Source organism: Pezoporus wallicus, unplaced genomic scaffold, assembly GCF_028554395.1.
Source record: "Pezoporus wallicus isolate ANWC-B61680 ecotype Strahan unplaced genomic scaffold, APGP_CSIRO_Pwel_v1 contig_6966, whole genome shotgun sequence".
NCBI lineage: Eukaryota > Metazoa > Chordata > Aves > Psittaciformes > Psittacidae > Pezoporus > Pezoporus wallicus.
The window spans coordinates 4,311,625-4,336,462 of NW_026639746.1; the positions used below are offsets into that span (position 1 = coordinate 4,311,625).

Below are 24,838 nucleotides of genomic sequence, written 5' to 3' on the forward strand. Positions count from 1 at the left end.
ATAGCACCTTTCAGATGGACAATGAATTTGTTGGCAGATGTGAAGCCAACAAATTCTTCACCTAGAAGCATTGAGAAAACTAGCAAGGTGCTCACTTTGACATCTGTTTTTTCACCTCTGCATGTGAAAGCATGAGCACCTTTTGTGCTGCTGAGAGCCAGGCTAAGCGTAAGGCAGCTGGTGAGCTAGATCTTCAGGCTTCGAAAAGTCTTCAACCTCCACCCCAGCTGGCTGCTATTACACGGAGAGAAGCAAGGGGAAACTGAGCTAATAAAGGCCGCCGATTGTGTATGTTTCTCCTCAGCAACTGATGCCCAGAGGGCCTGAAGTACTGCTGTTTGTAAGCATTTCACCTAGAAAACCGGCAGGCGTGGCGGGCAGCGGGAGGACTGATACTCCGGCCCCGCCTTCCTTGTGTGTGTGGCCAGACAGGCTGCCCCCTGACCCTCACTGCCAGGACTGTACCAGCTGCCTTCCAGATGCAATCGGTCATCTGTCCGTCAAACCGTGAAGGAACATTACCCTCCTCGTCACAGAAAGTGAGAGGATTCCCGAGTTAAAAATTAAATCGGGTTTCACTACAAATATAAGGGCTTCCAACACATCCTCACTCCATTGCCGGTACCCTGCACGAGGCCTGGCCATCCCGAACACTCGCTAGCACTGGGGTTCAGCCCGGGCAATGGTGCCGTTTACAGGATTTCGGGGTCTCTTCCCGCTCCCGGTGAGTCCCCTCATGGACATGGCCTCCTCCCGGCCCCGTTCCCCCTCACGCCTTGCCCCGGTGGCTCTCACGGCCTCCAGACCGCAGCCTTCCGGGCCCCGGCCAGGGCAGGACACGTCAGGCAGCAGCGGGGACAGCAACGACCCCTCATTCTTCTTCCTCTCCTTTCTTCCTCGTTCTCCCTCCTCCACACTGCTGCTCGCCTCCGCCTACAGCCGCCAGCCTGGCCTGGCCGGTACTGAGGGGAAGGCGCGCGCGGGCGGGGCTGGAGCGGAAGGCGGCACCCCCGCCGCACGGCGCATGGTCGCGGCAGCCGCGCGCTCGTCGGCCTCCCCTCTGGCAGCCGCGAGCTGTGGTCTCGCCCGCCCCCGCTGCCATGTTGGATCGTGCGGCGGCCGGAGCCGGGCCGGAGTTGGAAGTTTAGCGCCGCTCGGAGGGGCGGGTGCGATCGGTCGCCGGCGCGGAGCGGCACCGGCGCGGCTGACCCCCTCCGCAGAACCCCCCCCGCCGGCAGTCCGGCCGAGGCCCCGCCGTCCCTCTCCATCTCCCTTCTTCCCCGGCCCCGAGAGGGAGGCTCCACGATGCGGCTGCTGTGAGGCCGCGGCGGCAGAGGAGGAGGAGGAGGAGGGGGCCGCGGGCGCCAACGGTCTCAGGGCGGCGAGGGCAGCGCCGGGCCGGCCCCGGCCATGAGCGGCAACCCGCAGCAGCAGCCCCCGCAGCCGCGGCGGGTCACTAATGTGGGCTCCCTGCTGCTCACCCCGCAGGAGAACGAGAGCCTGTTCGGCTTCCTCGGCAAGAAATGCGTGGTGAGTCCCGGCCCGGGAGGAGCACAGCGGAGGGGGCGGCCCGGGGGGGAGCACAGCGGCAGGGGCAGCCCGTGGTGCTCCCGGCCCGAAGACCCCGAGCGCGGGGGCCCGGCGCAGGAGGGGGGCGTGTGAGGACGGGAAGTTGAAGGCTGCGGAAGTTTGAGCCTACCCGGCCGCTCCGCTGTCTCCGTCCCGCCGCCCGGGAGCGGGGCGGCCACCGCAGGCCTCGCTATCCACCCGCCTCGTCCACAGCTCACTGGGCGATAGGAGTGGAGCGGGATGCTGGGGGCAATGAATGGCGGGGGCCGCCGCCAGCAGCGCGGGTGGCGGGGCCCTGCTGCCGGCGGCGGGCCCGGCTTCGCCCCCTTCCCTGTGCTGGTCCCGGTTGAAGCCGTGTGCACCGGGGCGGTCCCAGGACCGCCGGTGTGGGCTCTGTCTTTCCACGCTGCCCCGTCAGTAGGCAGTGAGCTTCCGGGGGCTCCTGTGGGGCTCGCTTCTGCCCTGCGGCTGATACGGACTCTGCAGGGGTAACAGGCCAGCGAGAAGCAGCCGCGGGGCTCTGTGGTAAAAGTTCGGTTGTTTGACGAGCCCCAGGTGCACCTGCGGTACAACAAAGCAGTGCTGACGAAGTTGGAGGGAGGCTCCTCTCAGTGCGAGGCCTGCCTTGAATTTAGCTTGTACTTTTTCTGGCCTAAACGAGAAGTTCCCATATTCAAATGCAACTCAGATACTGCACCTTTGCCTGTTTATATGTGTGTATGTAGCAGGCGATTAAAAGAAAAAGCCTTGTAGCAAATGTGTTACTCGGCACGTTCTTCGTTTGCAGAATACCTTCTTGCATGCTGCTATAGAACTTCATTAAAACTGAACTTCTCTGTATTAAAGAACTGCTAGAAGGCTTCAGAAGTGAATCACTTTCTTTAGAAAAGCAGCTTTTAGAAAAATTGCAGTTTTGAAAAAACGATAAAGAAAATGCTTCTTAAGAAAAATTAACTGTTTGGAAGCCATTGAAAATAATGTTACCTGGATGTCTTCTGCTACTTTGTGGCCGGCACCTAGCATACTGTGTTAGGCACTGTGCATCTTACTGTAATGCTATGAACAGTATTGCATGAACTTAAATTGTGATTTAAAGCAGGATATCCATGCATAGTGGTTCCACACAACTCTTTGGACTTTGAAATGGTGTTGTTGGTCAAACTGTCACAAGGAAAACATAAGATGTAGTAACTGAACAGGAAGTAGGCAATATTTACACTGGGATGGGTTAACTAAGATGCTGTTACAGTAACTTAAATGGGTCAGAAGGTGTGACTGAAAAACCTGTGTTTTGAAAAGTAATAATTTGTAAAAAAAAAAACAAACCACCTTCAAGTAATTGATCTGCTTTCAAGCACACATTTCATATGTTTAGCTCATTTTCCACCACCCCCCCCCCCCCAAGCTTTTCTCTAAATTTAAAGAATATTCCATGAATTTGTATAAGTTCATTTCCAGTTTGTTTTTCTCCAACTTAGATTTTCTTGTCAAGTGACCACGCTTGTCGGGTTTGTTAGGCTCGTCTGTAACACTCACCTACTCAAGTTCTCAACTTTTCTGCATAAATAGCATGTTGAAAGCAGACTTTGGAGGTAAATATCTTCACAGTATCTGGGTGTCATGCAATCTGTGACAGCTTCATAGACATGACTTGCTTTGTATTTTACGTGAAACTACACATTCCGGTGGGTTACACTGAAACTTGTGTGATACACCAATTGAGGTTCTTCTAATCATGGCACATTCTCTTCTCCTTTCCTCCCAGCTCTATATGCTCTCTAGGTTAAGCGTAGGCTCATCTTACTGTATTGAGGGTCTCTACTAAATCTTGAGGACTTCAGTTTGAAGCTCTAGAGGTATTTAACCAGTCTTTTTTGCCTTATTGTGACATGAGCCAGAAATGGTGACAGTTCAGAAACTAATCCTGAACAGAGTGAATATCGCTGTCCCTTAGAGGGCAACCTCTGTTTGAGAAGTGGAATGAGCATCTGGAGATGGGAACAGCTTTGGCTGTTGAATGTGAGTTTACAGTATCTGCCTGTCAGAGCCTAGTAGTATTTTACCACCTACCCTGACTCAGCGTTGGCATGCTATGCTGATAAATTCGTTTTTGCAGTAATGTGTATGATATTTGATCCCTTAATACCTATGTTTGAATTATTCATTAGTGAAAATTCAGACTGTAAATGCTACTTTTTAAGAAAAGAGAATCTTGCGAGTTTCATAGGATGCGCGAGCTTGGTTTCCCATCAGTTGAATTGTCTGTGCTACCTGACTGTTATGGGTGGTTTTTCTGCCCAGATAAGGCATGGATATGCTGCTGGATGTGATGTGCATCTGCCATGTCAACATAATTTTAGGTTATGTTTGATTTGGCTTGTTGTTTAGATCACTGGTGAAATGAATGCCAGAAGAACAGTTGAGACGTTAAACTATGGTCCTACATACTCCTTTTGTAGTAATAATTTATAGCTCTTACGGAAGGCGTAGTGCTGGTATCAGTCCTAACAGGTTTGGTTGAGAAAGAACGTGGCATTCTGGACTGATTTATTTCAGCAATCTGTGAGACTGTTTTTGACTGATAACAAGGCAGCTACTTTAAAATAACTTTAAGAATTCAACTACTCAGTTTTTGTTCTATGCAAAAGCAAAGGAATTTATCAAGTAGCTTAATTTTGATTGAGTACTCACAACCTATGAACTCCAATACTGACATAATTTCAATGGCATCTTAAGTAATGATGACTGGTAAACACAAAAATTACCTGGGAGGGGGGGAAATGGTGAAGAGCCATCACTCTGTGTGTGTTGCTGAGACTGGTACCATTTTCTGGACTACTACTGATACTTTGAGAATCTCAATGACTAGTAGACAAGTGTAGATACAGAACATACAGAAGGTTACTAGGTCTTTTTTTCACTACCCCCTTTTTTTTTCCCCCCTACTTGCTGAGCCGTGAGATGTGTATCTGAATCTATAAGCCATTAAAATACCTTTGTCCATGACGGATCAGGTTTTCAAAACCAAGCCATTGGCTAATAGTCCAAGCTGCAGCTACAGTTAATTTGGTTGAAATGTGAATCCAGATATGGAACTGCTTGCAGTAGGTGTCCAGTGTAAGGTAGTCCATTAGGACTTTCATTGTTACTTAGGCATGAAACTTAATTTTCATTCAGATCTATAACATTTGTTATCTAGGTCAGGTGTAAAGTTCACGACCTGTAGAAATGTTTCCATAACTATTTTTTATCATAATGTGGAAATAAAAGTCTGTGTAACCTTATGCTAAGGTAAACTATGAGGTTACTTTTGTGCATATTAATATTTTTGTGGTCATGCCAAATTTGGAAGGTTTTGCTTAAGTCTGCTGGGTTATAAATCAGTCACTTTAATTTTGTCTGAAAGAATTTTGTAAGGAAAAGCTAATACTAGGTTCCTCTTTAATATTTTTTTTACTAAAGAAGGTACTTTTATGATTTGCATGATTAATATAGGTCAGTGATGTCATTGATGAAAAACTAGTTTATTCTGTAGAAATAATTTTATATGTGTGTGAGGCCTGAGGAAAGAAAACATGAGAAGTGTGTACTTGATAGCATTAGAAATAGGTAATGGAGTATGGCTATTTTATACTGCTGGGAAGTGGGACGCAACACTTGGATAAGGTGTAATGAATAAGGCTAGGAATAGGTTGTTATTTGTAAGATCTTGCCATGGTTTATATGGTAAACAGGAACTGGTAAAATGCAAAAGCACGTAGAATGCAAAAACAGAAGTAAGGCAGCAGTAAACTAAGAAAACTGTTTTGACTGCTTTTAGAGTGCATGTGACCAGAATAAGCTATGTCAAAGACAAAGGACAAATTAGAGTAATAGTTGAGATAAAACAAAATAAAAACCAGAATGGCAGTTACAGCTCTTAATTGATAAGATTTAAAGGTTTTATCAAAAAAGGACTTGGAAGATTACTTGTGTGTATGAAAACAGCAGGAACTAAGATTTGAAGGCGAACTACAGGTCAGAGTAACAGGCAGCTTCATGAGGCTGAAAAGAGCCAGTTGTGCTGCAGGCTGTATTTCCCAAAAACCTTGAGATTGTGAATTGGAAAGGAATCATCCCTTGAACAGACAGGGATAACTGACTCATCAGTTCAGTGGTAGTTATCTCATCTCTGCGTGTATTTTTAAATGAGAATCAAATGAAGTGTAAAGGGTAGGGTCTTGTGGAACAGAAGAATATTGAGAGTTAGGCCTAGATTTCTACTGAGGGCCATCCTGTTCTATCAAAAGACATGTAGCATCTTCAGATGCCTGACTAGTATCCACCGGAGTCACTTTGCTAAACAGTATCAGCAATAATCTTCCCTTTTAGAGGGAATTACATTGAGTTTTGACAGTTCCTTTGAACCAGACCTGTGCCTACAAAACTGATTTTCAACAGGAATGGGTCAGGTCAGACTCTTCAGAGCAAGTAGCTTCGCCATCATCCTCAAATTGTCTCCATGTATCTAAAGCAGGGTTACTTACAAAACATTTCTCTTGCTTGTTTTCCTTACAACCTCCTATTAAGGTAATTACAGCACAAGCTAAGATACACTGTAAACAGGTTATTCACCCATGGATGAGAAATGTTTTTAGACCTCATGTGAATGCTCTACAAAGCATTACATCTCCTAGCTGTTAGAGACAAAGCATCAATTCATAAAGTGTGGGTTCAGTTCGAGAGTAAGAGGCTGAAGTTTAGGTGTTAAAATCCCATCACTGTCAGTAGACGTCACTGGCTGTTATCTAAATCTATTCAATTTACTTGAAGATTAAAACAATTATTAGTTGAATTTCTGTCTTTGCTTCAGTGACTGTAGTGGTTACATCTCTCCTGACTGTGCTTGTAGCTCATGTGCTAGACACATGTGTTAATGTCTTGACATGCAAGGTGAGTCCTACTACAAATTTCAGTCGCTGTACATCTCTCTTATGAAGTGTTATGTGTTGCTAAGGAGAATGTGATCTAGTAATACAGGCCTGGAACAAGAATCTCAGTCTGTTAAGGCTTCAACACTCTTACATTCTTTTCTGAGCTTCTTTGTAGATTTTTTTATTTATTTATTTTCCTGTGTTTTGGAGGTAGACAAGTGCCAAAATCGTCTTAGCATCTCTGTGGTTCATCAGCTGGTCAAGTATACCACTCATGTTCCTGATAAAGTGCTCTGGAATCCTATAGTGTACAGAAGTAACAGGATGAAAACAATTTGTAGTCACAAGCTGTTGTGTTGTAACTTACCGGCTCTTCACAGCTAAGAATCAGGTGGAGGAATTTAGAAGAGTGTGGTTTTAATGCAGGATTCAGATGAACAGTCATCTTTTGACTACAAGATTTCCTCCAAGATGTCCAGATACCACTTGTCTAGGAAAACACTGAAGGAAGAGGTAGCTTCTTGTTAGAAGATAAAGTCTGAGTTTACTATTTCATGCAAATATGTAAATGCAAAGACATAAATTTGTTCTTCTTTTAATGAAGAACTGCTGTGATTTCTCTGCATTATCTGAGCATAAATATTGATTTGAATCTGTTAACACTAGAATGTTTCCTCTGTGAATATTTATGCTGGGGTTCTCAAGGGTTTAGTATAAGCCTAATTTGAACCAAGTAGGGTGTTTAAGATTCATTTTATATCATGCAATTTCAGGGTAAAAAGATGATACTGGAGAATACTGGAACTTTAGATCTCAGATCTCTTCTTTAGGAAGAGTACTGGTATTTCTGCCTGAAAAAAAACTTATCTGACTTTTCTGTAAAGCTTATGACCCTTATTGGTCTGCTGTTAGTGTCTATAGTAGTAGCAGAACTGTTTATGGCTTTGGTGAGTAGGGACTGTGGGTGCCAGCAAGGAAAGCAATTGCCACTGGCAGCCTCTATACCTCAGTGCTTCAGTGGGTAGAGTGAAGCACTGAAGTGATCTGTATATGAGTGAGTGTCATCTAGGAACTTTGCAGTAGTTCATTAACCAAAAGTCTTGATTCTTTCACTGACCTTTTGCAGGCAGAGGTATCTGCAGTGAAGATGGGGTTTAGTTAGCTTTTAAGTGCTCAGTTTCTCTGAGAAAGTTTGCTCTTCACTTAGCCATGTGGTAAGATTTATGGTGTCCTCTCTTTCAGTGAGCATATTTCATAGACTAATCTCCTGAGGAGTATTTGCAGTACAGAAATAAAACTTGGTACGGTGCAGGAGACTTACGGTTTCATGACCTAATACCTCAATAATAAAATATAGCAAGTAACAAAAATGTGTCATGGGTACTAGACAAGAGTTGCTTATTGGTAGGTTAGGGTACAATTTCCTCAAGAAGGGTTGGTGTTATGCGTTACTTGGGCACAGAGGGATTTTTTTATCGTCCAGTTTGTTTTCCTTGCAACAGTAAATCACACAAAGCGAATTTAGTGGAACCAGAAGTGTATCTTCATGGTGGTTTTAAACAGACAGTTCTACTGGGACATGATGCAGATGCAGTACAAAATAGTTTTGTTTTTCAAGGTATTTGCTTGGGTACACTACCACACTAACTTCTGTGACTTCCAGACATGTTGTTTATACCTGGATAACCAATAAAATGGTCGCGGTAGGTGTGCACTTACCTCTAGGGACAAGTTGCAGTTAAATTCGAAGATCCTGAAGTGTGCTGTAATCTTCACATGATGGGAGCGGTGTACTAGAAGGGCCAAATTGAAAAAGAAGAGATGTAATGCAAGCAATCATAGGGACACTTTCTTGCTTAATTCAGATTTCGTAGTGTATTTTAAGCTACCTGTGAGTTAGACAATTTTCCCGACACCTCTTCATGTTTGTGTAGTGAATGACATGACACATTAGGCATCTCAAATTAAAATATGTGTGTGTTAAGAATATATGATTCTGGGAGAAGTTCATTACATAAACTACTCTGTTCCTGTAGACTTAATGTTCTGAGGAGAAGATCATTGCTGGCAAGGAAACTTGCTGCAGAGCTCCACAACTTACTGGCAGATCTGCAGATTACAGCTCACCTTAAGAAGCTTGCTTTCATATATGTATCTTCACCTTGGTTAGACTGTTTCCCTGTACTGTTTATTTGGCTATCCTTAAAATCCTCACTGTAAGACAGTTTTGTTTTTTTCTTTTGCATTTTCTGGGAAACGGTGTTAATGCATTTTCCAGTCCTCCGGTGTGTCTAGCTTCAAACTGAAAGATCACGTTAAGGCTTGCTGATCAGGGTCCTGTTTCCATTTTTGTGAATTGGTTTCACACACCATTTTTCAATTTAGAACTTTGTGTCATTCAGAATTCCTCTGCATTCATCTAATTTCCGTTCAAAGTGAATGTGTTATTTTGCCTTTCTCTACCCTTGTTAATTAGCCACTATGCATCATCAGTCTTGTACGGGAATATATCTGTGCTCACCAAAAGTATTTTGTATGTAGGGGTACTGTGCCTGCAATTGGAGAAGCACTGACCTAATGAAAGAAAACGTGCCTTTCTCCTCTTTGGAAAGCTGAGAAAACTGTATTTCATTATTTGAACTCTTAAAGGTAACTCTTGCCTTTAAGATTGTAAGCGCTTTTAAAAAATGTGTTTACTTCAAGTGTTATCTGTGATGTGTTTCCTGAAAATTAGCTGAAAGCACTTGTCTTGCTGTCTTAGCTGAAGAACAAGAAGAATATTTGAATCTGGGAATTTGGCACTAAATTAGAAATGCTTTCTCACCTCTCAAGATAACAGCCAAGAGATTTATCTGTATGTGATTTGTGGCTAAGGAGAGAAATTAGTATTAATTTGTTGTAATATCTTTTATGTTTGGGATAAAAGTAAGAGATTATTTACAACATTCTTCTGTTATAAAACATACTATGTTGTAATTTACTGACTTAATTTTGGTTTCTATGTAGAAAATAAAGCTTTCAGATTTTTATACAGCAGATTACTGTAAAGTTGGTAATGATATTCTAGGAATCGATTTAGCCACTGTCCTCAGAATCTTGCGTTTCAGCTTTCATCAGGGTCTCCTTGCACTTTCCTTATCACACTTTAAAAAAAAAAACTAACAAGTTTCCTGCCCTTATTTCCTCTTTTCCTGTTGTACTTCAAAGGCTCATAGTTTCTTCCTTTCTCTCTTCAGCCCCTCATCCATAATCAGCACAAAGATCTCCAGGTAGAAGTGTCTCTCCTCCTCACCATTATCCCTTCTGTTCCCTTACTCCCCTACTTCCTAGTTCTTCAAGTGCTTTGTTCTTGCTGATGAACTTTGTGTCTTGTGGGACATGTAGTCCTATCTGCATATAGTGCTGGGCTAGACATGATTTGTATTGTTTTAATGCAACAGAGCATTGCACAAAGAGAGGAGAGAGTGTCTATGCTAGCCAGCTGTTTGCTGCTGGATACATAGAGTGCACTTGAGCCTGAGATATGGCCTTTAGACATTTCTCTCCTATTTCATCCTCTCTGGCCTAAAGTTACTGTTGATGTTGCTATAAAAAAGAACTCTTGGTGGATAAGCAAGAGGGAAGCAAAAACCAGAGTATGATATTTCCTGGGCTTCTTGCCACCCTCTTCTCCTCCCTCCACTGCTTCTCATGGGAGCACCAGACTCTCCAGTTTGTAAGCTGCTATATTAAGAAACTACATACTGGAAGATACAGCTTCAGCAACTCTACAGGCTCAGATCAGGCTCAAAATCGCAGAATTGCTTAGTCCTGCTTTGAGTGAACTGTAAGTTATTTCCTGCTCCTCTAACCATGTGACAGCTGTCTATGAGCGCAGCTAAGATGTGGTCATTCTTTGTAAGTAGACATTTTTTTCCTTTACTCCACCTAAGTCAGCCAAAGCAAATACAAACATCACTTGGCTTATAACACTAAACACACACAAAAGCATCCAAATAAGCTCCTCTCTGTAAAACTGTGCTCAATTTTTGTGGTTAACTGTAAAGAGGAAGAAAACTATGAACATCCTGTAGTGGTATGTGTTCTGTGCAATACCACAGGCAAAAGCTTCCCCTTGTGTTTTGCAAAGAAGGAAGCAGTAGTTTCTGATGAATAAAATGCAGAGCTGTTTTTTCTTTATTTACCTTTAGTTTGAGTATCTCAGGTATGAAATACATTTTATAACTGGGCACACAGAATTATGCATTTATGCATTATGCATTTGTTTTTAGTAACCTGGCAATTAACAATTTTTAAAAACTACTGGGTTTGGGCCTTAATTTTGTTTTCAGTTTTATATCAACCAGTATGTTTTAGACATACAGTAGGTGTTATCGTTTTGACCTTTCTTGAGCAATGTTGGCCTCTTTAAATGTTACACTGCACTGTTAGCAGTATTCTCAGTTTGTGTAGCTGGAACTCTATACAAGGTTTTAGAGTGTCATTGCAACAGAGCATGTTGGTTGCACTTGATCTCTAGAACTCAGTGGTGATTCAACAAACCACTTAATTAAAAAAAATAAAAATTTGGTTTTGTCTTTGAGAGATTTGGCCATATCATATTCAGGTGCCATTATTTAGATACCTGAGAGGTGCTATTTCATCTGTATCTCTGCTCAGAGCATGCCCTTCCCTTCCTTAGTCTGCATGTCTACAATTATAATGCATTATGGTTTTGTTTGATAGGATGGAAGGAGATGGTTTTAGGACTAAATGTTTCTCTAAGAGATGTAGATCTTACTCCATGTCATGTTTTTCAGTTCATCTTTTTATGTCATTTAGGAGTTCTCTCTTTCAGTGCTTCAGTTCTTCATTGAGACTTTTTCTTAACAGTCTTTTTGAGCATCTCTGGCTTTTGCTGCCTGTAAACAACAAATCCTGTCTATTCCTCTGCCCTCTGTTTGTATTGTTTAGTTGAGGGTTGCTTATTGAGCAATGTTTCTGGTGCTGCTCTAGGCTTTACCCTGTGTAACCAATGGGACCATCCCTCTCGCTGGCCATACCTGTCTGGACTGTATCTTTCTGTCTCTGATAACGAGAACTGACAGGCTCAAAACCTGAGGTACACACCCAGGGTATATTGAAGTTTAGTGGCAGAAGGATACATCTTGTTCTTTCTCTCCTCTCTGGTCTGTGTTAACATATTGGTGCTAACAAGCTTAAGTAGGGCAGTAGCGTGAACTCATGCCCTGTTCTGCGTCTGTCCATGGTATAAATTTGTTGACGCACTTCCTGGCTAGCTTGTACTCGCCCAACTTATTGAGCATGGGTTTGGGAATAGAATGGTGTAAACACAGTTCCTAATAGGCAAAATGGGTAGGGCCATCCTCACCCAATTTGTGTTGTCTTGAGCGGAGAGAGAGAGAGTTCCTCTGTGCAGATGTGCATTCTGCTGCACCACTTGCTGCACCACTTGCTATACCACTTGCCATCGCATCCACAGAGTGCCCCTGGTTCTAGTTACTAATATTAGCACAACCAGTGAAAGTTGCCAGAAGACAAAAGGATGGGGAGGCAGAAGTGAACTACCTGTTCTAGCATTGTCAGTGGTACCTCAGTAGATAAGGGTCAGTTGACATCAAGCTGGAGTCAAACCTGGGTTTCCTGTCAGCAACAAAATTCAGTCTTGTCTCTCTGCTCTTAGAAATTGCTTTTGGAAGCCTGAGAAAATGCAGGTGGCTAGAAGTTTCCAGCTGACAAAAGCGTGCTTGTGTGCGTAGCAACCTAGTGCAGTGGACAAATTATCAAGTGTATCTGATACTGATATTGTGAACATGAGCTCAGAAGGTACCTGATCCTCTTCTCTGATTTCAAGAGGGGAAAAAAAAAAAAAAAAAAGATTTGCTTTCTGGTAAGGAAACTTGTAACCTGCTTCTAACAGACTGCATTAGGTACAGCAGGTACAGGTACCTTAAGGGCTGCTGCATTTCTCTTACTGTACTTCTTGATTACAGAGCACTGGTCTACCAAGAAAAGGAATTCCTGTCTCTTTTGTGATGAGTAATTTGTTGGTAATATAAGGAAAGTTTTGTGTGTCTTCAGAGACTCAAGGGATGTGTTGAGGTCTCTTGGTATCTTGCCTGCAGCTGCATTTTGGAGTGTTTTAGCATTTTTTTGTCAGTTCAGATGCAACAATTTGTTTACCACTTCAGCTCCAGTGACAATTCTAGGGTGTGAAGTAGGATAATTTACGATAGTTTGACCATCAAATACTCTTTCTGTTCTGGTGTCTCGCCTTAATCATTGGTTCTGTCTGGGATGTCTTGGTTCTGTAGACACTTCCCTGAAGTTTTTGTTTTATCTTTTTTATTTCCCCCCTGTAGTGTCTTGTGATCTCTCTTTCTTCCTCAAGCCATATTTTTTTCCAATACCAGCTTTCATAAATCAGCACTGGCAGGAACTGGACCCCTGGTGATGCTTGGTGCTGTACAAGCACTTCTCCCACAGCAGGTAGTCTTTGCTTCAGAGGGGAGATAGCAATCCATCGTGGATTTAGAAGTTGAGTGCTTTTAGCCTTAATTTCAGGATGGTGACTTGAATGCCAGTTCTGGCTTCAGTAATTGCTCTAGCAATGAAATGAAACAGTGCCAGGATCCATATCACTGGAAATAACTTCTTCTCTGAGGTCACCCCATACAGACAATGTCACTGTGATGCAAGTCTTAATTAGCAAAGGGTGTTACATAGTTGGCTTATTCCGAATAAAAAAAAAACCAGCCATAAATAAGGATATCTGCCATGACTCATCAAGGCTGGTCTTTGACTTCAGATGCTTTGGGCACTTTGTTGAAGTGTAGCAAGGAGCCTTCGTTTGTCAGAATAACCTGGTCCTGAAGTGAGGTGACTGATGGCAGTCACCATCTGAGATTCTTCACAGGACTATAGTGTTTGTTGTAGAACTGAAGCTTTTATGTGGGGATTAGCAGACTTAGAGATCTTAGTTCCACATCAGCTAATACGAAACTCTTGAGTTCAGTATCATATTGCACATCACATGGTGGATGGCAGAGGCCTTCTTCTGAAGGATGTACTTTTGAATACAAATGTTCTACAGGACACTTTCATCAGTGAAGCTGGCTAGCCTTTCAATCCATTCTGTAGATCTGTTTCACCTTCTGTAAATATTCCATGTGCCCAGGAGTGGATCCTGACTACCAAGAAATCAAGATTACTTCCTCCTCCTTCCCTGCCCAGGCTTGCTTGAGGTCTCACTGTGTTACTGGCACACTTACTCCCACCCCCTTCCATCTTCCTATAGGAAGATCATCCCGGTATTGAAGTTTCTGACAAACAATCCCTAGATCTTTGGAGGACCCAGTTTTACAGACTTTAATCTGATGTTCGTAAAATATACTTTGCTAACCTCTAGGAACCTATTAATGCATTGCAGTTAAGTAGGTCCCATTCCTGTGATTAGTTTTTCCAGGAGACTGGAAGAGATACATGTTTTTATACTCATACAAAGTCTTTTGAGTAGGGTGTTTTCTTGCAGTCTTAATCAGGTAATCAGCCTGTTTTCTCTAAAATGTACACTCCTGGGACTCACATTATCTTTCATATACTCACAACATCAGGAACTTGCTGTACTAACAGACTGAGGCTGTGCAGGTGTTCAGAGCAATTGGTGTAGTTAGCTGATCACGAAGAAAGTATCCATACAAAGCATGGAACCCCCAGTGTTTACAAGGGGTACCTTCTTCTAGTCATTGGGGTTTAAGTTACATCAGTGCCCTTATGGAGGAATATCTCATTACCAAAGGTGTTACACTTCTGAAAAAATTAATAGGTCATTAATAACCTTTTGTTTTTCCCTTCTGTTTAAAGGTTACAGCCGGTATTAATGAACATTTTCATTCTGTTAGTGTAGTCTAACAATGTACCTGCTGTCTTTATGCTGTCATAAAAGCACTGTAACTTAACATTGCATAAGTGGAAGTTTTCAGCTAAGTGACAAATGCTTGACCTGACAGTAAGGCTGTTGCCAGTTCTCCTAAGTAGCAAGAGGTGTGTTAACTTCACTGTCAGCTCCAGAACAGATTGAGACTTGCAGAAAAGTAGTTCAGGAACCAAAGCATATAATGCTTCAAATCTAACTATTGATTAGGGTAATGATACTGACTGATTGGACTGCCAGTGCAATTGAAATTGATTTGGATTAGTATTTAATTTTCACTGGGATCAAAAGCAAAGCTCTCTTAAGATCTTTCTCATTAAACTTATTATTTTGGTTCAACTTGCTGTATTTAATTCAGACCATACTCACCAGAAAGAGTGAAGGTCAGTTTCAGACCTAGTATTTTGTGTAAATGTTTTTTGAAACAAATATTTTTTGTCCTAAAAGGTTTTAAAATATCTAAACTACTGTGTTCATGTTAAAATAATATTGGTGTGACTTTGTGGGTTCTAAAATCCTGTACTGATCTAATAAATACTGATTTTTCTTAATTGTAAGTTTTGTTTCTAACCCAAGATCTAGTGCTACTTTAGTACTATTGTAAGTAGGGTGAAGTAATTTTTGTATTATCAGTAAGTACAGGCTGGTATGCACTCTTAACTTTTCATGTAGCATATTTGTTACTGCTGTTACACGATGTTCACGAATTATGAACAGGACCACAGCAGTACTGGAGAGATAATAATCTTTGGTGGGGATGCTTTTGTTCCGCCCCATCCAAACATATTAATATTTAAGAATAAAAGATTGAGTGCCAACTGCCCCTGTTCCTCACTTCTGTGTGTGGTTCCTCATTAGAACTGCTGTGTAAAGGTGTACTACCAGCTCTGCACTGCAGGGAAAAAAATAACAGTTGTGGGATTTATACTGGAAACTGCTGACTGGACATGGATGCCAAGTGTTGAATGTAGAGGAAAAATACATGGTGCTACCTTTTTTCAGCAATTTTTTTGTTGTATAAGCAAACACTTTAAATGAGGAGATTTTTTTTTTTAATATTTTCTGCTGTTTTGGTTGTGCCCAGGAGAACAGGCAGTGTTGTGATAAGTAACATTCTGTCTCTTTATGGAGCTGCAGAAGAATTTTGACTTCAAGGAAGGAGCTTTCCCATTAATCCTTTGTAAAGGAACCTTAAGTATGAGGTGACAATTGCCCTTACTGAAGGGCTAGGTCGGAAGTAGGAATAGAGTGCTAGGATGATTTTCTTGATCCTTATGGACTAAGACTTAATGGAGTTTTGTTGCTCAGGGGTCAGGATTATCCTGGAAGGAGACCACTGAGAAGTGTCAGGTAGGTGGGAAATTACTTTTTTTTCCGTAAAAAATAATTTTCCTTTTGCCATTAAGTTCTGAATTATGTGCCTTGTACTCTTTATTCTTCCGTCTTAACAATCAAATGCTAAACATATGTAATGGTGACTTAAAAAAGCTTTGGTAAATTTGCTAAAAGAATTTACAGCTGTGGTTTGTCTAGCAATAGGTGACTTAAGTCTGAGATTTGCATAGAATTGTCTAGGTCAGATCACCATTCTGTGACACTGCTTCCAAGCTTTTAAAGTTTGTTTACACATGGGTGGATTTAAGTGGCTTTTGACCTCCACAGTGCATTGATAAATGCAGTGCTTTGGACCTACGAAGGAACTTGTTCTGACAGTGACAGTTGTAGCTGTTAGCTGTAATAAATGTCAGTTTACTCAAGGGACATCCCTCATGGTAAAGAATATATCTCAGCTTCCATATCTAAAACAGTTAACAGGCTATCAAGTATTATTTAATGTTCATGCACTGGGGAGAAAACTAACACTAGTGATATAGAAATTTGGCTGTTTTAACCTTGGCTGTTAGCAGAGAAGATAATGTGGACACCTCCTATCCCCCTCCTCCCAAAATAATAGATTTCTGTTTGTGGCAGCATAATTTTATCTTTATGTTTGATTTATCAGTAGTTCTCAAAGCAAATTACAGAGGTAGAGTTCTGTGTCTCCAAGCTAAGGCATGGGGGAGAAATAAATGCAAACATCATCCAAAACTAAATGAAGAATAGTAGTCTCCCAGACATTCAGCTGATGCTTTCACTGTTGGGTATATCTACCCTGAAAGAGCTTTTAGTGTTTTATCCCTGGAATGAATTTTGGATATATCCAGGGATCATGTAACTACTAGATCATCATGCTATTTTTTCCTTTAGTATGTCTATTTTTTAAGACTTACAACTGGGAATAACTTCAGTCATAGACTCAGCTGTTGGTATTAAAAACAAATTATGTTTTATACACAGTTATGTTTCCATGTATCTGACTTCAGTTGTCATAATTGTTCTGGTCACACAGGAACTGCTGAAGGAGGAATTAAAGCATGTTGAGTTGTGGCACAGTGAAAGTGTGAGGTGGGGGGGTGGGGGGTGTTTACATCTCTTAAGTACCTTTATGTAAGTGGATTGAGTCTACAGGGCAAGGACACAAGCTGTATACACAATTGCAAGACCAGTTGCTGGCTATTATTCAAAGAGGTTTTACTTCTAATAGCCTTTTCTCCAATTTGTAGATATTTTGAAGGGGTTCTTTGTTTCATGTTGGCAAGAAGTTAATGTTTTCTGTTAAAAGAGTTTTTTCTTTTAAAACAATTTAAAGTGTTTTATTTCAGTGTTCTCTAAATATCTGAAGTCAAAACTCCATATTATTTTTTGTTCTCAAGTGTAAAGATCATAAGAAAAATTCACCTTAACCTCACCATTGCAAAGCTAATACTAATTTTTTTTTTTATTTTTATTTTTTTTTAATCTGGACCTGGGAATTCCAGTAGATGCTAAATAGCATTTTCAGGGGCTCATTAATGAATGTTCCAGAGCTGGGGTAATTCAGGAATTCCTGAGGCTTATGCTTCACGTCCTTTCTTTAATCAATTTAACTGTTGTTCTGAAGATTTTTACTTGTGAATGTGATACATACACCATTAAGTGTGTCTATAAAGAACTACTGTGAGTTTAACTCTTTAGTGCATGAAAGCAATAGCTTGCTAGTAGAAGGGAAGATTGTGTTGAGTCAAAGGAGCTGCTTTCCCTTATAGCTCAATAGGCAGTAGAACAAGACAAGACACATTCAAGCTCCAACTTTAGCCCATGGGTTGCGTGAAATGCCCAATTCTTGCCTTGAATCTGTATGGCTTGGAACATCAATCTGCAATTTCTGTGTATGACTGGAGCATAGTTCTGAGAACTGGTTAATCTACATACCTGCACAGTGCTTTATTTGTGTCAAGGTCATCCTAGTCTTGGGAATCTTGATTAATTTAAAATGGCTGAAAATCAAAAGGTAGACTTTAACATTTCATCTGAAAGTTCCCTGAGCTTTGGAAATGAGTAGTCTTTGACACCTTGATTCATAGTGCCTGTGGAGGCAGGGATGGGGGTGGAACTGCAAGACAAAATGTCTTTCTTCTGTAGTGAGAATTTTGCTCCATGGCAGTAGGACAGTGACAAATTTGTGGACAGCCTGTGCACAGCACACTTTCTGTTGTTCTGAAAGCAGCCAAATGTGTAACTTTAACAACGGAACACAAATAACCAACTGTGTTTTGTCATGTGTCTGCTGCTTTCTCGCCAGCCAAGATTTCAGCAGCCTTCAGCAGTGAGATGCAGCTGAGTAAGCTCCTACTGATGCTGTGCAGGTAAACAGGAAGTGACAGTGTTCAGCTTGTTCATCAGTAGAAGCCCCAGGTTGTGTATGTCATTTGGTAAATGATCTGCTAAAATGGGATGGCTTAGAATATTATCATCTGGAGCATGCTTGTGGTTATGGTTATGTCATATCTCTGCAAGGCTGAAGCCTTGCATGTGTTGTCTGAACTGAGGCTGGAGGATTTAAAAATATTCTTTGTCTGATAAAAACATCTCTCTTAATCATGTGCCATTTGATTTGGTTTTATATGCTATGCTGTTTACCCACATCTTAATTGTTGGTCTCCCATGATCCACAGTTCAGCAGCAAGTATTTGAAAAAGAGTTGGCCAGCTCTAGCTGAACTGGGTATTTCTGGGAGGTACTGGAAATGTAAATAAACTGGGATCTGAAGGCACTCAGGAGAATGTGAGCTGTGTAATGGGCTGACAGGATTAGGAGTGAAGGATCACTTAGCTAGACAACTGCAGACTCAAGTCTGAACAAGCACTTTTATAGTTTAGTTTTCTTAAACAGCAGTCCCTTGTTTCATCCCTTCTTTTGTTGTAAAATCAATTAATGATCACTGGTACCTTCTCCACACAGTATCGTTACAGAATCCTCAGTGAGGATGCTGTAGCCGACTTGTGTGCTGATCAGAACAAGGCAGGGAATCTGTTCTTAGGTATTGATATTTAGGTTTTGTTTTTTTTTTTTTTTTAATTTTTGGTCTCTTGATCCCTTAAATGTTTCAGTCTGTGTGTTGAGTGAAGCTGTCTTTTAACTTAGATTAAGATCCTTATGCTTCAGAAATGGTAGAAAACACCTGAAGTGGCCTTTTGCTGTTTTAGAAAGAACTTCCTCTTTTCCTTCCCCCTTCAAATAAGAAAAAGGCAGCATCTCTTATGCAGTGCCTTTATTTTTAAAACAGCTTAATTTGCATATAGGTGGAAACACATATTAATTTCTTAGATGTATACACAGTGCATGTTTTTAATCTGTGGACAATCATGGGAAATTAGATGAAAAGCAAGTTTTAAGCTTAAAATTGCACACTGTGATTGTAGCAAATAGTCATAAGCCGGAGAACTGGTGAGGCCTCAGTGTTGTCAGCTGCATAATTTTTCAACTTGCACCAAATAAAGCTTTTCTCATGTGATTGAGTGTTTACAAAAGGCTCTCTTATGTCAGTTCTGTCAAATAAAGTGAAATCTTGCTTTGGTTTTCCTGTCTGTGGAGCAGTCTGTCTTCTGAAAATAACGTCCTGTAAATGGCATTAAAAGTAGAAGATTGTTTTCAGCTGCTTAACTTGTTGAAATCTGCCAGCAAACTTCTGAAGTTCTGTATTCTTTCTTTCAATGGGAAACTAGTTTAAAATCCTGTCTGTAGCGTCTGAATATAACTTTTTGTTACAATACACAATTGTCTTTAAATATAAGATTATTAGTAACCTGTTAAATGTATCTTTAACAGTGCTAAGAGCTTTAAAATTTGAAGTAATCACAGTTTACTCAAATTGCATATAAAGTATCCAAATCCCCAGTGGGTGAACACTGTCACATGTCAGACTCATTTGTGAAGATTCTGGAGGCAACCTGGTGGGAAGACATAAATCTTCTGAGAGTTGTAAAATTCTGAGAGTTGTAAAATCTAATTTAAAATATAATTTCATAGTCAAAATATTGTGGAGGCCTTGAAATATTTTTATGCACAGAAAACTGTGTGTGTACTATAAAAATAGTGTCATCACACTGTTTTATGGTGCAAGATGCAGAAACCATAAATAGCCTTATCTGCTGTTCTTAAGGGGGAAAAGGCTAAACAGACAGTTGGATGCATCCATTTTATGAGGTTTGGGCCATAATCCTTGAGGTCCTTCAGATGAAGGCATCAGCAGGAAGCAGAAGCAGTCTGCCTTTAGTATCACTAGTTTTTTCTCTGTCCCTGTGCTATTTTTAACTATCTCCATCCCTTCCCATCTAAAGCTGCAAAAGTAAGTAATTACAGGTTGTCGTGGTTGATGCTTGTGAATGCTGATTGAGACCTTTAAAATGCGGTGAAAGTGTTGATTTATGTTTAGCATTTCTTGCTGTTATGTCTGGATTGCACCGAAACCATCACTAGACACCCAAATTTAAGAGGGTTAAGTTTTACTTACTATCCAGGGCTAAAGAATATTGTAGGATTATGAACCTGATTGACCTCAAGTTTCTAAGTTTCTGTGAAAGTGCTAGGAAATATCTTTGTTGACTCTAGCAAATGCCTCTGCTACTTAGAATGTGGAAATTGTTAGGGAAGCATGCTTGCATGATGTTTATGTGGCCTAATTAGTTAGGGATGATCTAAATAGTGTCAGGCTTATTCAGTTCATTTAAGAGCCCTGTTAGAGGAGATTGCAGTGCATGCCTTCTGTAGGATTGCATGGTGATGAGAACATTCACCCTGGAAGTGGGTTATCAGCCCTTCCTAGCAGGAAGGGAACAAACACACTGTTCCCACATGGCAGGAGACATCCTCAGTGCCAAGAAAACAACTGAATTTTCTCTTGAAACAGGAGAACTGTGCAGAAGGGACACAGAACTGCCAGAAAAGAGCTTGGTTGTATAGGCCCCTGAAGGCCTTCCTTCCAGAAGGGGAGGAGGAGGTTCAGGGCCTGGTCTCTGCAACAGGTTTTGTTTCTGTATTAAGAGGGATGAGAGAAAATGCATATCTGTGTTGAGCACAGCAGAAATGTTTTGAGAAGCTCTGTATATTTATGAAATGGAAGATAATTGCAGAACAACAGGAGGGTATTATTACTGTCTAACTCCAATTTGCTTTGAATAACATGAATTTATTAAAATATTGACTTTTAAATGTGTAATTGCTTACACAAGCTTTTATTTGAGATACACTAAGATTTCAAGCAATATTTCTGCTTGAATCATCAGTGCTACTGTTTTGATGGGGTTTTTTTGTTCTGTTGTTGTTTTTTTTTTTTTCTGCAGGATACTTGTAATCTAGAGAAAGAAATGTCACCCACTGGTTTCTGTCTAATTGGCTAATTTTCTGTGGATTCGTTGTTGTGTCTTGCAGTGTTAGCTACCCTGCATTCTGACTTCTGCTTCTTGTCTTGTCATTCAGGAGTCTTAATGAGTTTCTGTATCTTCCTCCATGACTCAGATAATGCTAGGTGATTAAAGATTGTTTTGGTACTGAAGCTTCCTGTCCTTCTTATGGTGAAGATGAGAGTTACACCTTGCTGTTTTCCACAGTGAAGTGGTACTTGTTTTTAGCATATCTCTGTTCCTGAGCCCTGCTGTCCAAGGAAGACTATAACTCACCGATGTTTTAATGTCAATTAATAGCAATAGCCCTTTATTCTTGGAACAGCCACCCTAGAAGCAAACTGTGGGCTATCTTCCTGGCCTTGTATCAAAGAAGTGAGTAACCCAGGAGCACCCAGCATCACCTGGTCACGCTTCAGCATGATGGCTTAGCCATAGTAAGGACTTCCGCTATAGTAGGTCTTATATACGCATATGATACTGAACCATTAGAAGAATACACTAAACTGAGTTGCATTTTTACAAGCATTAAAAAAGGAGTGATTAGACACTGGAACAGGTTTCCCAGTTGTGATATGAAGCCTTTAAGCTTAACTGGACAGGACCTTGAGCAACTTGAACTCTAGACTTTTAATTACCCTTGCTGTGAGCAGGAGGTTGGGCTGGAGGACTTAGAGGTCACATCCAGCCTAAGTCCTTTCATGAATCTCTTTATCTTTGTCCCACAAGCAGTTGTCAGCTGCACGTGAGCAGTATGAGACCATCCCAATTGGTCTTGAATTGCTTTCTTGTATAGTGTGTACTGAGGTGGCTGAACATCCTCTTACAGCCTTAATCTTGCTGCTGTTCTTTGTTGTGACTTTTGGCCCACTATGTTTTAATGTCAGTACTTTCCTGTAATTACTTAGCTTTTTGCAGTTGATGTCAACCATAAGCAGTCTAGTGTGGTGGCTCTTACTTGTAATGAGATATACCACTTTGTGTTGGCTTGCTTTTCTGTTTTTGAGAAACACTGAATTACAGCAAGTCATTATCGTGACAGGCTACTGCAGCAAATGTTCACACCAGAAGCTGATCAAAGGACACAGCTACCTGCTGCCCAGTTGGAAACTAGCAGTGGCTGCTGTGATCACATTCTACAAATGTGCAGTGACTAGTTGCAGCTGCCTTCTGCAAGCAGAAGGTGTTTTCATGAGCCTTTTGTTGATACCACATATCCTGCAGTATGTGTGCCCAAGGATGTGACCAGATGACAACACCAGACTTACAGCTTCATAGCTCATCAGTTTGAGGGGTGTGACAAGTTCCTGGAATCAGTGATGGCATATCCTCCAGCTGGAAGCTGACTGTGCCAAAAGCTAAAGAAAACCCAGGGCTGTTGATTCTCATGTCCATGGCCCATCAGTTTTTAGTGGTCTGTCTTATTTATTTCCCGTGTGCACCTTGTCCAAATACACAGATCCTGAAAAAGGACAAGGTCCTCGCTAAATCTGTTAAGCAAAGCATTAGTTCCAACTTCAAAATCCTCCTGAAATACAGCAATAACTTTAGGCATTAAGTGCCAAATGAACTTACTGTATCTCAGAAAAAATGCACTAATTACATTGAGTATTTAAGGGCAGTCTTGTTTAATTCCATCTGTAAAATCCGTCGTACGACCTCTTGTGAAGAAATATTTGCGTATAGTTTTAAGGAATCCATGCTTATAAATGCAATGTTCTCTTCAAGAATGCTGTGAGAAACTGAGCTGGATATCGCAGCTGGCTTCAAAATAGACAAAGTGAATGCTCATTCAGAAAACGCAGTAGAATACTCAAAGTGATACTTGTATAGATGTTCTCAGATGCTGCAAATCTGCAGTTAAAGTTGATTTTTTTAACTGAATTTATGTGGCTAGGATTCATAATGAATAGCAGTAGATGAAGTTTATGGTTTATGTTTTATCAAGTTTAAATTTTGATAAGTTTTTAAGTTTGCAAAGGAGGTAGATGAGTAAATATTTTTGTACTGTCTTCCAGAAGCTGAAGAGCATAAAGCGTGGCAGCACAGCTCTGCATGATGAAAATAAACAGTGGCTGAAGTAAAAGGAGTTGAATTTTACTCCCCAAAAATACATCTTGTATTTTTTTCCTGCATTGTCTTTTTAATTGAAAAAACCCAAACTAGTGATGTAACAGTGGAATTTGTAATTATATGTTCTAGCATGTGAAAGCCTCAACACAGTCAGCCAACACTAGGAATTCATGCAGTGCTAGTGAATAAGTTAAAATGTAATTGAACTCTAGGCTTGGTAGGCCTCACAACACCTTGTTTAGGTTCAGTGGAATTGTTCTCTAACTTGTAAATTAAGCTCTACTCGTAGAGTATCCAAGTATACATTAAATCTGTTATGATTATGTGGAATGATGATGTGCTCTTTTTGTGTAATATTCTTCTGTCTACTCATGGGGAAGGTGGTAGTTCCAGATTTTATAAGGAATCATCCCCAAGTTATGACAGTTACGGGTTTACCTAAATAATCCAGTCAGTACTTTCGCAGCTAGGTATGATAGGAGGCAACACATAGGGAGCTGTCTTGACACACAGATAACTGTCTTCTGTGCCTTCAATTTAAGTTGCATAGTTCCTGCCAAGACCACCCATTTCTGTGGATATTCCTGTTTGAGGGAGGTTACCTGGGAGCTGAACTTGTTTTGGAGGGTTGAAAAGGCTTTTTGCATGGTCAGTGGCATAGTTGATGTGGTTGAATGTGATGCCTTTGTTACAACTATAGAATGGCCCATCTGTGCTTTTTTTTGTTGTCTTCTGACTACAAGATTTAACAGATGATATTGGAGAAATGATAGAAAAAGCTGTTAGCAGAAGTTCTGAAGAAAATCTGGCCAGTTGTGCCCCAGATCATCTTTCCCTGTTGCACATAAGGGGGAAAATCATCCTTTCTTACACCTGCAACTTAATGTCAGTTAACAGTTTCGTTGTGGCAGTATGGCTAACCCAAGGGTCTATTCTTACTCATCTGACAAGTCCAGTTATGATTAAATTACTTATTACTCTAGGTTACAGAGAGAGTTTTACTCTACACTTAGTTGTAGAGGGTTTGAGGAGGCAACTTCAAAGCTGTCTTTTCATCAATCAGTCATGCTTTAACATTTTCTGTAGGTTACCAGAAAAATCAGTAGTCTGACAACCTCTGAGGAGGTGGTTGCAACAGGGAACAGAATTATACCTTGATTGTGAAAGTTACATCACAATTCCTGTGCAAAGGGTATAAAGCTTCCCCAGGGGCGTAGCTGTCAGTCTGGCTGTATTACTTTAACTCTACTACTCTTTCTACCTGGAAAGATTTTTTTAATTGAAAAAAAAATTCAGGAAAGTTAGGTTATTCTTCTGGTTGTTTTAAAGCAATTTAATTGTGACTTGGGTGATACTGATAGTAGATAATCTTATAATGCAATGAGACATGCCTGCATTCTAAATGTCAGCTGTTTTGGCAAGTAGTGTTGATGAAGGAAGGCAAAGTAATGCTCTTAGAGCAGGTGAGAAAAACTAAATACGGAGCCCATTAGTCAGACTAGGTATGAACCCTCCAGAAAGATCTTGGAACTACACCAGATCTATGAAAACATCTGCTTAATGTTCCATAGTGGACAAAATAAATAAAA

At 41.0% G+C, this 24,838-nt stretch overlaps 1 protein-coding gene across 3 annotated transcripts in view; it reads left to right on the forward strand.

Moving 5' to 3' along the window:
- Positions 1-1,037: 1,037 nt before the first annotated feature.
- Positions 1,038-24,838, forward strand: part of WASL (WASP like actin nucleation promoting factor) — a 49,378-nt gene continuing 25,577 nt past the window's right edge. Inside the window, exon 1 of one of the 3 annotated variants that reach the window (XM_057415747.1) lies at positions 1,038-1,530. In XM_057415747.1, coding sequence (XP_057271730.1) covers positions 1,411-1,530 — 120 coding nt within the window. In that variant the 5' untranslated portion in view covers positions 1,038-1,410. The remainder of the gene's footprint in view (positions 1,531-24,838) is intronic. The other 2 variants (XM_057415746.1, XM_057415745.1) reach the window with 2 other exon arrangements.